Consider the following 14323-nt stretch of genomic DNA (forward strand, 5'->3'; position numbering starts at 1 on the left):
GGTATTTCCTTGCACTAAATTATCTTTGTCCAAAATATTTTAGGATTTTCATTTAAATTGGGATTTTTTTTTTTCTTTACATATAGTATTGTTTTAAGGGAGAGCTTAACTCAGACATGCAAACTATACACTTCAAAGCAAGCAAACTGAAAGCTGTAGTTATGCAAACCTGAATTTAGAGTATAGGATACTTCCTATGTCATAAATCAATTTTTAGTCCTTAGACACGTACATTATCTAATGGGATCAACAGATCTCTTGAATAGAAGAAGCAGTGCACTTTTCTGACTAGGAACTCTAAATGTGTCAATACATATATTTCAACATCTGCTTTTCTTTTCTAGTGACCTACTGTTCTGTGATCTGTGGATTGCTTAGTAGTGGGAGCGGCTATGTGGAAATGCAGTTTTCCCTTTTGCACCCACAACTAATGAAATTTCTCAGAATTCATGAGCAAGCTACTGAGCAGGCTCTGAAACAATTTTCACAGGTGTGTGTAGGAAAGGCATGTAGCACAAGGCATTTGACATCATTTTTGGGTAGCAATAGGTTGGATAAAAATAGGGTTGGCAGTTTCCAGGAGGCTGACCTACAGAGGCTCTCTGTGGACATGGATACTTCCTGGGTTTAATGGTCTCTGTTGATTACGTAATATCTGTTGTACAATTCCCTCTTCTGGAAATTACCCTTTTTCCCCCTGGAGAAAGAAAAATAAATAATGGATAAGAGAGCATGTATCTGGAGTGCCTTAGGCAAAGGGTAACCCTGTGCTTCTGGTCACAGGCAACAGGAGTAAAACAGTATTGATGGATAAAGTGCATCATTAGGAGGAAGATACAGCTGTTCTGAGGAGGGAAGCTTACCTCTATAATGGTTACAATAGGTTTCATGAGGTCTACTTCAGAGGATTTAATGGCTTAGAAGTTAAGGATACCCTTAAGTCCTTCCCATGTCTGAAGGGGAAAAAAAGGGGGAGTTAATCTTATGACTTGGTATATATATATATATATATATATATATATATGTAATTTTTTGTTTTCCTTACCTGAAGGAGTTTTTGTATTTTTCTAAGATTCATAAATGAATTGGAAGAGTCTGTAGTTGTCTGGTCTGACATCCCTCACTCAAAACAGGGCCAAGTTTAATAACTAAATAAATTGAAATTCTGAATTAGATCAGGTTGTTCACAGCCTTGTCCAGTCAAGTTTTCAATATATCCAAGAATGGAAATTTCACAGCCTTTCTGGGCCACACATTCTGGTGTTTGAAAAATTGTTTTATAGCATGTAATTGGAATGTTGTTCATTGCAGTTTCAGTTGTTCTTTGTCCTGTCACTGTGCACCACTGAGAAGAGACCAGCTCCATATTCTGCAGTAATTACCCATTGGATATCTGGAGGCACTAATTAGATTCCTTCTGAGGTGCTGGTCTTCCTATCTGCAGGGTGAACAAACTCTGTTTGTAGCGTCTCCTCATATGTGAGCATGTTGGTGGCTGACTATTAGACTTGCTGGGTTGTTGTGTATTTCAGAGCAATTAGCATGGCAGATAAAATTCAGCATATGTATGTATACCATGGGGAGAAATAGAATTGAAATACATGCTGGAAAAAAACCCTGCATCAATCACTACCATTAGCAGGAAAATGAAGTCATGGATAGTGTTCTAAATATCTTTACTCTGAAGTGGTTGCAATATATAAAAAAAAAAAAAGAGGGAGGTAATTAGGAAATAATGGGGAAAAAAAATGTTGCTAGCCCAACTGTTGGTTGGGCTAACAACTAAAAGTTATTGTTTGTCCCATATTAAATACTATATGCAGTTCTATCTACCCTGTCTCAGACTACCCTGTCTCAGAAACAGTAAGATAAAATTGGACTTATATAAAGGGGAAAGAGGTAAATGTGTATCTTCAGTACAAGAGAGACTAAGTCAAAAAGATGCTTCATTTTGGAGAAGAAACTAGTATGAACAGATCTGATCAAGGCATATAAAAATCATATGTTGCAAGAGGAAGTTTAGCAGGCATGATTCATTTGTATTTCTTACAGCGGAAGAGTTAACGTATGAGCAGGTTCAAAACCGGTGGGAGTTTATTTTTCATGTGATGCTGAGCATGTTCTGTAACTTATTACAACAAAATGCACTGCAGCCAAAGTAGTAGTGATGGAACTAAATGTTCTTGAAGAATGGTTAGATGGAACATCCTGCTTAGGAGGTTTCTAAGCTGTTTATTGCTGCATGTTGGGAGAACATAGCCAGGGACAAAAGTATTGTAGGATGCTAGCCCTTTTTCAAATGTTCTTCGTCTAAGTACTTTGTGGTGGTCAGAAACAGGATACTGGGCTAAATCAGTCTTTGATCTGCAGAGTATTGCAATTCTTTTCTTCTTAAAAAGAAATGCCACGTAAATGTGATTATGCAGGCAAAAAATTATTAATACTAGCTGGAGACGAGCAATTATCTCCAAAAATAACTTTGAACAACCACTTCTGTCTCCTCCAAAATAGGATCTTTCAAATTCCCAAGCTACACTACTAACAAATCTCATGGAAGCCAATCTTCTGCTTTGCTGAAGAGGATGTCCTTGTATGTAAATGGCCATAGTAGAAGTGGAGGTCCTTCGCACAGTCCATAGTTGAGTTATGGAGGAAGTCTGCTGTAAGATGTTGCAGATGCTGAAAATGTTTAACTGTTTCTGGAGAGAATGGCAGTTCATGGAGAAGAAATGGTCAGAATACTGATAAAAACACTGGGGGGAAAAAAGTAACATCTAAATTCGATTAGTAGGAAAACTCCCCAAAACCTGGCTTATGAAGTCCCTCAGCTGTTACTGGTTTGAGGCTGGGAGAGTACATATAGGCTTCCTCCTTCTTGCTTATTCATAACTAGTAACTTAATGGAAGCATGACGATTTTCGTATTGTAAATATTGTCCTTCCCTTTCTCTAAGTATTTTTTTTTTTAAATAAAAGGAAAACCCTCCTATTATTCAAGTTTAGCTTTCAGAAGATGCTAAGTGCCATTATTTAAGCAGTTATATTAACTCTGCACTATGACTTTATTGTAATAGGTTATTTCTGCACAAACCTTTTTAGTGAGACAGTGAAACATTTTTAAACATCTGCCATTCATATAATCTGTTTTGTATTGTTTATTTTACACAATAATTTTAAATCAATTTTCTTATAAATATTTGTAATTTCCACAAAACACCAAGAATTTCATACACTTTCAGTATGAGAAGAAATATTTTCATTTTAGAAATTAGGAGATTGACTTGGAAGCAGTTTGTCTCAGATTCTGTAATTTCTGTTCATTACGAGTTAATGCAAGAAGTTATTATCCAGCATCATTATAGTTTGAACTTAAAAGTGCTAACAGTATAGTGTGGCCTAATCTACTGTACTGTTTACATAATGAGATGGTGGGAGAACTGATTTTTAGGAAGGATGTCTTAACAGTGAGCAGAGGTACTAGTTTAGGGGATAATTGGCCAGTCTGTTCTGTAGGTGCTCAAAACCTGCAAAAGTGTAGCTATGTCTTTCCACACGAGAATCTGTTATATTAATGTAGAAAGTTTGTTTTCATTTTCCACAGTCTGTATGTGTAATGCCAAACAGATGACTGAGCTATCCACTGCTGTTTCGGTTTGCTGTGTCAGATACACAGGCACATCTGATTTTTGTAACGTGGGGAAGCAAAATATTTAGTTGATTTTGAATCCTTAATTTAAATATCCTTCTCTTCACTTGCCTCATATCACTTTCTGTTCCAGACAGTAGTAGCTTTTTGCTCCCTGTCTCAACCAGAACAATGTCAAGGGAAGATATTAAAAAAAAAAATCTTGAAGTTCATTAAGATATTATTAATGTGTTAAGTGAACCACTTGAAACACACTTGTGAGGATAAACCTGACGCAATATGGTGTTAACGCTTTCTTTTATATTGCTTTGTAATTCCTAGTGTTTGAGTCTAAAGAATGAACTAAAACATTTAACAACTTGGTTTGTAATTTGGTAGATAAATATGTATTACATAATCTGTGACAATGGGAATGATTTTGTGAATGCTCAGATGTTAGATACTATACTTATAGTTGAAGACAAAAGACACCTAAAATAAGGCTGATTATTAAAAACACATGGTAACAGCAGCATATTTGTAGAACGTATTTTTGGGAACTACATGGTGTAGTTTCATTGTTATAGATTTTTGAACAAGGAAATAATTAAAAAGTATAAGAACATACACTGAGATTATAGTTGAAGTACTTTCATTTTGGAATAATTTTAACTGTAATAGTTTGGGGTTTTCTTGTAAGAATAGGCTCTTGGTCTGATATTTTGATCTTAAGCATAGCTTCTGTTCCATCTTCCAAGGAAGCTTGAATTACTTATTCTGCAGTTACATGTTTTGAGGAGCTAATTCTTAACTTCCGGTGCCTTAAGGAAGGCTTAAATCCTTAAACTAGGAATAGCTTTTCTTCTATAGCAATCAAAGTGCTTTGTGTATGAATATGAATGCAGTTATATGTAGCAATTAAGTGCTGTTATTAGTATCTGAATTAGCAGCTCTGGAATGTAGCCAGCTTGTGGCCAGGAAAGCAGCCAGTAGCCTGGAGGAGAAATGTTTTAATTAATATGTAATGACTGCTCTAGAGAACTCTCATTATTCTGGCAAGCTGCAGTTGTTGTAATTTTTCATATTACTTATTTGGTAGAGTTGTAACTTCTATTTTAAAAATGTGGAAGAAAATTCGTTGTACCTTTTTCATACTAGGGGAGAAAGAGTAAGAATGCTTGAAAACTTGAGAAAGTGATAGGGAAAATTACTTGGATCTCTTGAATGTATTTTATAGCCACTGATTTCTTCATAGGATCAAGGTATTGCAGCAATAATTTGAGCTACAGAAACTAAGGATTTTCACATGTGCTGTTCTGTTTTTATCTTAATTCTTTCTGGTGCTAGGTTTCTTCACAAAGTAGGAATACAACAGACTTTACTGAACTATGCATTAATGTGAAGTTAAACTTCAAGAACATTATTTTTGTTAAATAATAAAGCTGCTCATACAAGACATGCCCACAACATCTCTTTAAGTTAAATTTCAGTAGGACACAAGAGGTTCATATTAAAGTCATAATTGAAAGGGCTTCAGTTTCCATTAAGTAGATAAGTGGTAAAGCATGGACTCCCACTTCCGCAGTTCAATCACAGTGCTGTTCTGATATGCTTCAAATAAGGCCATTGTCCTTCCTCTTAATTGTCTGTGTTGAAAATCAGTGGGAACTTCTCTTTTTAGGGTTTGACTGTCATTGTTGTAGTAAAAAAGAGTCAAGTGAGAAGAAAGGCATATTTCTTCATTAGGAAGCACGAAGAGCCAAAGTCAGCATGTTGTTAACTGAATGTAATTTGAGGGGAATGTTTTCACTTCAGGCTTTTTTAAAATTCCAATTATTTTATTAGCTGTATAAGCCATTAAAAAGCACTGTAAACTTTGATTTCACTAAGTAGAATGCTAATTGAATCACAGCCTGTGCTAACTGGAAATTAGGACTGCTGGATTTGTATTTGTGGCTCTGAAGTAATTCGGTCTATGGCTTTATGCATGCTACTTAAACTCTGTTTCAGTTGTCCAGTTTCTTTACCTGTTTGTCTGCATGAATAAGGGGCACATACCTATCCAAGTGAGGTTGGATTCTTGTAACCAGTAATCTCTGGTGGGCTTGTCTAGTGTCACAATTGCCTTTGTGTCTTCTCATACCTAGGCAGGAAGGTTTAACCATTCCTTGGAACCTTCATACCACTGTGAATCTGATGATGGTGTCAGTCTTGTAATGCCCACTTAAGATTTAGCTGACTTTTCTCTTGGCCTTGCAGATATCCCAGGTGTCACATGTACTCCATGATTCTTAGTGCTGCCCTGCAAGTCAGGCAGAGATGCTGAGGTCTGCTTACGGTTGTGGGGCTGCCATTTACTTGGGGGGATGGCAGGAAGTCATGGACATACTACTTCCTAGTGTCTGCAGTTCCCTTTGGACAGGAGAACTGCAGTCTCTATATAGCTCACTCTGGGAGGGATAAATAAAAAGGTAAGGAATCTTGCAGAAGTTGGACTTCTTGGAAGTTTTGTAACTGGCTGGTCTCCCTGCTGTATGAGAACAGCTTACAAATTGTAGTTGGTATTATGTTGCCTTGCAGCATCAGGAGCCATCTGTGCTGTAAGATAGGACAGCTCTCTTAAATCATCTCTTGTTACACCCAATGTGCATTTGAACCTTCCTTGACAGCAGAGGAAGAGAAAGGACAGACCTTTCATAGTCTTTGCCTCTCAGTCAGTGTCACAGTGGCCCTGTTCTTCCTAGTCTTTTGTGCTTTCCTTTCAAACAGAAGCTCAAGCTTCTGCTGCATAGGTGCAAGGCTGCCAGGGCGATCTTGTCTGGGTTAGTTGTACCCAGAAAATGCCTATAGAGGTAGCTCTTCTTCAAATTGCAACTTGAAACTCCATTATATTTATCTCATGCTCAAAAAACCCCAATAACAGTCCCCCTGCACCGAACAGTTAGGTCATGGCTCATTGAGACCATTGTTCTCCCTAAAATAAAGGTTTGGTTTCTTATACTCTCCTTTCTGGTTTTTATTAGCCATCTGCTCTGTTTTGTCTTCCATTTACATTGTGAATTCTTTGAAGAAACAATTTTTTTTTTTGTTTGCTTGCTTGTTTTGCTGTTGTCTTCAGTGCCTTGCACAATGGGGTCTTCATCAATGTGGAGGGCTTACTGGCACTTTAACAACACCATGGAGTCTTGATATTGATAGATGTACTTGCAAATATTCTTTATTAGCTTTCTTGGTTATATTTTTTTATATTGATTCTCCAGCTGTGTCTTTAGGAGAGATATGATGAAAAATCCCACAGTTTCACAGATTTTAATCCATTCCTGGTTGAAAGAGATCTTTCATCCTCTGCATAATTCAAAAAAGTTATAATATTTTTTTCAGTGCGTCTTGCATCGTTAGCTTCTCCACTACCTGTTTAGACCTTTTTTTTTTTTTTCCCCCCCAAATAGATGGGGATGTTTATCTACCTGAATATATTTGTTGTAACTTTTATGCTACAGCAGCTTGATTTACGTTTATGTCCTGGGAGAACTGTTGGGTGTAACATCAGTGATGCGTGTTTGAAAGAATGAATAGATGATAGCAGGTAAATGACGTGGTTCTGAGCCCCTGCATGAAGTGAAGCACAGAGTTAACTTATAATTCAAAATGAATAAAATTCTTTTCTGCCGAAGTTACGTGAAGATATTTTTAGTACACTTGGAGTAAAACATCACACTTGTGGCAGAAACCATAGTGTACTCACCTGAACTGAATCTTAATGATCTAATATTCATAATGATTTATAATATTTATAAAACCAGTACAGTTTTAACAATGTCTGTAGAACTGGAGCACCATCAGATGTAGTGACATTTTCCCATTAAATATGGAAATGCTTGTACTAGCTTTAATTTGTTTAAAGTAAAATCCTATTTCTAATGTGTATATTACAGCATAAAAGCCTTTTATTTCTTTTACTCATGATTATCATTCAGTATGATCTAGATCTATGTAATTAAGTTAAAAATCTTCTTAGAGTCATTAAAGTTAAGAATTAAATGAAATGTGTTGATTGATGTCAGAATGGGTATGGAGCCTCAAAGGTATCTTTTAATGTTTTAGTCATCAGTTTGAATACTAGGCTTACTGGAGGAATAATTGTTATTTAAAAAAATAAAAGCAATAACTACTTCTGTAGCTAACTGCGTTCTTTGAGCTGGTGAAGTCTAAATTAGTTGATTATGTAAATTATTCAGGCTTTTTTTACCATGTTAGGAAAATGTATTTTTAAATCTATTTACATATTTAAAATTTACCCAATTTTTCCCCAACTTTCATGTAAGCTTGTATGTTGCTGAACCAAAAGAAATGCTAGCTGAAAGTTTAAATCACTTGGTCCTCTAAAATGCTGTGTTTTTCTATTCTGCAGCATGGGTGAGCTCTCTTTCTATGGGGATGGTCTTCTTCTGTTCTCCGATAGTCAGCATATTCACAGACCTGTTTGGTTGTCGAAACGTAGCTGTTGTTGGAGCTGCAGTAGGATTTGTTGGACTCCTTTCAAGTTCTTTTGTAAGGTAAAAAAATTTTCTTTACCCTTGAAGTATTTTGTCAATTTAATGGTGGGGGGTGTAATTCTGATACTATGAGCACAATATGAAAGAGTAAGCAGTGCTACTTTATCTGTTAGAGTAGGAACCTTGGCTTATTTGGTTTTGGTTTTGTCTTTCTAACTATGACTTGTGAAAACTCTCAAGTGGTACTTTCAACTTGAAAATAATTTGAAAAATATAACTTTATAACAGCAATCCCTATTTAACAGGAACCAGTATATATAAATGTATCAGCAGCAGGAATAATCCTGTAAGATCAACAGCGTTGTCCTGAATAAACTTATATGTTTCTTAACGAATGCTGTACTGTAATGGGTACAAAACACTGTCTTCCTTCCCGCATCCTGTCCTCTCCATTTGCTTTTAAAACACTTTTTTAATGTTGATAAATATGTAGTAGAACCTCCATGAAGGTGTTAAGGTTCTAGTAAAATTTGATATTTTCTATTATTACTTGTCCTATTGCCAAACACAGGTAGTGAAAAACCTTAGTATAATGATGTATACTTAGGGCTTAGTGGCTTTATAAAGAAAATTGCAGTTCTTTCTTGTGTTACTGAAAAAACTTGAACTGTAGTTGAGCTTCTTTTTTCCTCTAGATTACACTTCATTTTATACATTTCTGTAACTTTTGCAGAATAAACCCTAAGAAGTTCAAGAGCAGCTGATTTCTTGGACATGTCCAGTAGAAGATGAGGAAACAGGAAATTACTCATTTATTCTAATCACCAGCAGAAATTGGTTAGTGAAGATAGAGTAAGAAGTAGCATAGCAGGAAAATAAGCCACAGTTACCTGTAGGTCTCAGTCTGCTTTTTATTCCACCCTTAGCAGAGTAAGTGCAGGAACAACCAAAAGCAAAAATTCAGAAGAGTTTCTACGAAGATGAAAGTGTATCTAGAGGCAGGCTGGTGGAAACGTGTTTTATGTTCCTTGTACTGTGAACCAGACGGATGAATAGCCATGCTGTGTGGCACTATGTCTGAGCTAATACATCTAGTTTGGGCATATGTTCTCTAATATGGAAGCTTATACACAGGTTTACAGGAGAAGACAAATAGTTCTGTCTTAGGTACTGAGACTAGTGTTTATATTTATTCTTGGAATAATTTACATTTGTGGGGAAAAAGAAAGCTTTGTTACTTGAACAAGCTTCTGATTTGGCGGTGTTAATCCAAGTGCAAATATTTTCCTTTATTTTATTAAAGCAAGCAAACACAACCCCTACTTCCTTAGATGTTTTAAGAGGCTTGTTAACCACAGATGAGGTTAAAACTAAAAGCACGCATCTTGGAAAAGTCTTTTTTCCCCTTTGCTTCTCAGTAGTGTGTTTAAGTGATGAATACTAAAACAGTCGAATAAATGAAAACATTTCAAAAAGGAAAGTTTTTTTGTTTGTTTGTTTTTGTTTTTGACAAATGCTGTCATCCTTGTGTTTCCCTTATACCCAATGGAACAAGGGCACAAGAGGAATGCAAAAGGAATACTTTGTAAAGTTTTAAAAAATATTTTAGCTTATTTGAATTTTGTTTCAGAATTTGAGGAATACTTTGAGGTGAAGTCCTGTTAGAGTACATGCCATGTTACTGTGCATTCTTGGTGTTCTATTACTTACACTAAACATGCTTATGGTGTCACCAGGTAATTGTGGGAGTATAGTTCAGATACAGAAATCAGTGTTCTGAAAGTAAAATATTATACAGTAGATAAATGTAAATTTGATTTACTGCTTTTGTTACATACTTATTTCTTACTGTAATCTTATTTCTTAGGAAACTGAGATGTAAGAGTATATGTAATACAGGAAAATATATTGCTGTGTATGCCATGCTGCAAATTCTTGTAATGAATCTACAGATGTATGCAGAAGTTCCTATCTCTAATGCATTAGGTTCCTCCTCTCATTTTGTAACTTCTGTTTCTATTTTTTCCTGGTTATTTTGCATTGATAAAGGTAATCAGTCTTTCCCCTGTATGCTGTTTCTGCTCTCTTACCTTGTGTATGTTCAATACAATATACAAAATCAGAGTTCTGGTGTCAGACCTTTGTTAGTCAAATACAATTTTCCAAGAATTTCCTTAATGCATGGGAAGCTTACAGAGGGATGCTGGTGGGTAATCTGCAATAAGAAGCCTATTAAAAAAGCTCTTTTTTTAAAAAAAAAAAAGTTAATATATTGGCAAACAGATTAAATAATTTTCTATAATTGCTTTAAAAGCAGTTGTTAGCTGATAGAAAAGAGCCCACGGTACCTTGAAAGCATAGTACTTAAAGTAATTAAGTCAGTCAGCATGTTCCACCTCAAATCTTGTATAAAAGCCATTTTTTACATGTTGCTTCCTTCATCTACATGTAAAAAAAGTTTCCTTTGACTTATTAATGCTATAATACTAATTAATTATACTAACATTGTTATTTCATGCTGTTAAGGTTTCTCACACAAGTGCCTTTTAATGTCAGATGTCTGCCCATTATTTAATACACTGGCTGTGCTTCATTTCAGTTTTATAGGAGATGGTATGGAGGAGAGCCTCATGATGGAGGTCCTTGATATGAGTGAAAATATTTCATTTTTTTAGTGTGCTTTTCCTTTCTTAGCATATCCAATATCTGGTCAAAACACTGAATTTTGAATATTTAATTAAAACAAGAATATTTAAGAAATTTAATACCTAAAGTCTATCATTTGCTAATATGTTATAAAAAATTGACAGGATTTTTGGCTTATTTTTCACTATTAATGACGTTTACTGCTTTTGCTGTTTTATTTTTATAATAAACTATGCAATACTTGATTTTCTGGGTTCAGGGGGAGTTCTCAGTATTCCATTTAAACTGCTAGCACAGTGACATAATGCGAAAAGCAAACCAATACAGTTTCTGCAAAAGAAAAAGCCAAACCCCCAGCAATGGTTGAACTTACATTAGGTTAATTCACCCTGACAATGACTTTTTTTTTTTTTTAACTTTCTCTTAGTCTGACTATTTAGTGTAATTATACTTAAATATAATATTACTTCTTTTATCTGTTCAGTTAATTCTGTGAAAATCTTAGTGGAAGGAAATGGAATAATTGCTGAATTATACTTACACAGTGTATTTCAACTATAAGTACATACAAACTCTTAACTTCTGTAAATGTATCAATTCATTGAAAAACTGTGTCTTGCGTATGGTAGGTGCGTGCGAGCATACGGTGTTGTACAAACACTAAGGATTCTTTCGTTTTTCTTTTGACCTAGCGCCATTGAACCTCTGTATTTCACCTATGGAGTTTTATTCGCCTGTGGGTGCTCATTCGCATACCAGCCGTCCTTGGTCATTCTGGGGCACTATTTCAAGAAACGCCTTGGACTAGTGAATGGCATTGTCACTGCAGGCAGCAGCTTGTTCACCGTGTCACTGCCCTTCCTCTTGAGAGTTTTGATCGATTCTGTTGGTCTATGCAACACCTTGCGGGTCCTGTGCATCCTCATGTTTATTCTGTTCCTGGCTGGCTTTACATACAAACCCCTTGTTTCCAACGCCAAAGACACAGAGGGAGGAAAGAAGGGAAAGTTCGGATTTCCTCCTGGAAAAAAGATTTGTAATTTTTCAGTTTTCAGAATTCTCAGTTACCGAATCTGGGCTTTTGGGATTCCAGCAGCAATTTTTGGATACTTTGTGCCTTATGTTCACTTGGTAAGTGCATGTTTCTTCTTACATATGATGTATTTAAAACTACAGCTATTTTCTTTTGTGTGATAGATGATAGGAAGCAATAATTGTTGCAAGTTGTTGTGTTAGGGAAAAACATGAGACTAATTTTGATGTTGTCTGTGGTTAAGGGGGCTCCCATCGGAACTGTTAGTGGAGTCAGTTAAAATTTTAGTTCCTTGTTCTCAGTCTAGGGTTTAAAATGCTTTAACCATGAAAAGAGGCATTAGAAAAGTATTGGTAGAGCTGCATACATGGTCAATGATATTTGTGTATTTCAGTGGAGTAATGGAAGGAGTGAATAAGAGAAAAGAAGTAAAACTTCTAAATTTTGTTCCTTAAGTTGAGGTGTGTGTTAAAATTTGCAATTTTTACGGTGTATTTTGTTGACCATTTTCCAGGTTTATTAAAAGAAAAATACTTGGATTTCCCTGTCTCAAACTTTAGCTTTGTTGTTTACTGCTATAGCACTCATATAATTAATTCTGTTATGTGGTGCTTCTAACTGCCATTTCAGCTGGTTTTCATTGTCGTATACAATGTTAGCTTCTGATGATGGGGAAGCTGTCCATCAGCAACATCTTATACATGTAGTAAAGTTAACTTGTTTCCCTAGTAGGGTTTGGGTTTTTTTCTTTTTTTTTTTTTTGAGGCAACTGGGAGATGCATTGCATGAAACATATCTGGCTGGCAGTCACTGCACTGCTTACTTAAGTGGTGAATTATTTTTGGACAGCTTCCTGGTAGTGCTGTCTGAGCTGAAGAGGTGCAAACTAAAAGGCTTAAAAGGGAAAGGGGAAAAAAAACAAGCCAAAAGAAACCAAAGCCCACAACCTGCAATGGGGTGCTCTACTTTAGAGCATTACACATCCTTATATTCAAGAGATCTTGATAAAAAGCATGAACTGATACCTGCTATAAAGATAGAAGGATCATGTTAGTTTTTATTATTCATCCATGATAAAACAGTAAAAGTAATTATAGTAAATGTCTTCAACTCCTTAAAAGCCCATGGATTTGTGTACAGTATCACAAGTGCTGCCACTGCTTTCTGGTAATACATTGGCAAGGTTACTGACACTGCATCAGATACTCGTTTTAAAAATTACCTTAGGGTGGGGGATGGTTTGGTTTTTGAGCAGCTGTAAAAGGCCTTTTATTCATGACTGGTTCTTGTTACTTAATTTTTAATTGTGTAGATCTCTTTCTACAACACTTGGAATTAGACTGTTTCAAAAGACTGTACAATTGGATGACTAAGCTGTTGTGACATCTTACGCTGTTTGCCCAGAAGTGTTGTAGAGATGTTTTGAAATAAAACAGTGTTCAGAGGAGAATAAGGGGGATGTTTCAGAGAAAGCTCTTGGATAGGTGGTAAATGATTGTCAACACTTGCAGAGAACAGAGAAACAAGGCTATATAAGCAGTCACATAGAATCTCTAAAATACATTTATTTAACAAACAGCTTACAACTTCTTACCAAGATGCTTGTAGGCATGCTTCTTAGTTTTAGACTGGACTGAAGCTGCTGGTTGACTGACAGAGGACAAACCCCTCTATTTTTATATTATTTTTCTTTTTATAGTGTGCTTTCACTCTTGCTGAGTGCACTTTTTTTTCCCCCTATCCTATATCAGATTGGCACAAATTCTGATTGCAAAATACAGCTGCAGTAGAGGAAAACAACTCGATTAATGTGGTTTCTGATACAATGCTTGATCAACACTAGAAAACAGTACGGTTAGAATCTGGTATTTTGAAGATGACCTCAAAATAATGCTCAGATTTAAATGGCAGCTTGCCAGATTTTTTTGTTGGATTTTATTTTTTTTTTCTCCCCTTAGTTTCAGGGGAACCATGAAGCTGAAGTATGCTGAACTATTTATAACACGGTCTTCAGTGGTAGTCAGTTTGTTCTGTATGCCACTTTTGAGAGGAGAGGCTTCACCAGCTCTTAGGAATTCTTCCCTGATAAGCTTTATTATCAGAACCACCTCCTGAAACCACAAGTTTTTGTTTTAATTTGCTTGTCTCTAAATACTTAATTTTCCTGTATAATTCTATGGTCCTCCTGTAAACCAGAGAGGGAAAATATTAAATAATTTACAGTAAGCTCCCACTGCTTCTATTTAAAACCATTCTAAATAAGAAGCTTAAGTTCCATTCTTGGCTTTGCAGATCACATTATTAAATGGAAACTAGCTTTATTTGTTTTCTTTAGTATCTTAAAACGTTTGATTTAAATTCAATGCAAAACTTAGTTTAGGTACCTTTCAATACACACAAACAATATATGGAGGACTGAGGTACTACTTAACTTGTGTTATGTACCCAGGACTCTTAACCATACTTTGAAATATTTAAAGCCTAAACGAAACTTTGATCAGCGAGTATGATAGGGATGGTAGTA

At 35.7% G+C, this 14323-nt stretch overlaps 1 protein-coding gene across 2 annotated transcripts in view; it reads left to right on the forward strand.

Moving 5' to 3' along the window:
- The window catches only part of SLC16A10 (solute carrier family 16 member 10), a 71377-nt gene that overhangs the window by 34379 nt on the left and 22675 nt on the right, over positions 1 to 14323 (forward strand). For both annotated transcript variants that reach the window (XM_061366830.1, XM_061366829.1), the window contains exons 2-3: positions 8036 to 8180; positions 11459 to 11897. In XM_061366830.1, the coding sequence (XP_061222814.1) occupies positions 8036 to 8180; positions 11459 to 11897 (584 nt within the window). The remainder of the gene's footprint in view (positions 1 to 8035; positions 8181 to 11458; positions 11898 to 14323) is intronic.

The sequence above is a fragment of the Neopsephotus bourkii genome, unplaced genomic scaffold, assembly GCF_033783945.1.
Source record: "Neopsephotus bourkii isolate Nb327-2 ecotype Australia unplaced genomic scaffold, CSIRO-AGI_Nbou_v1 NB_1358, whole genome shotgun sequence".
Lineage (NCBI taxonomy): Eukaryota > Metazoa > Chordata > Aves > Psittaciformes > Psittacidae > Neopsephotus > Neopsephotus bourkii.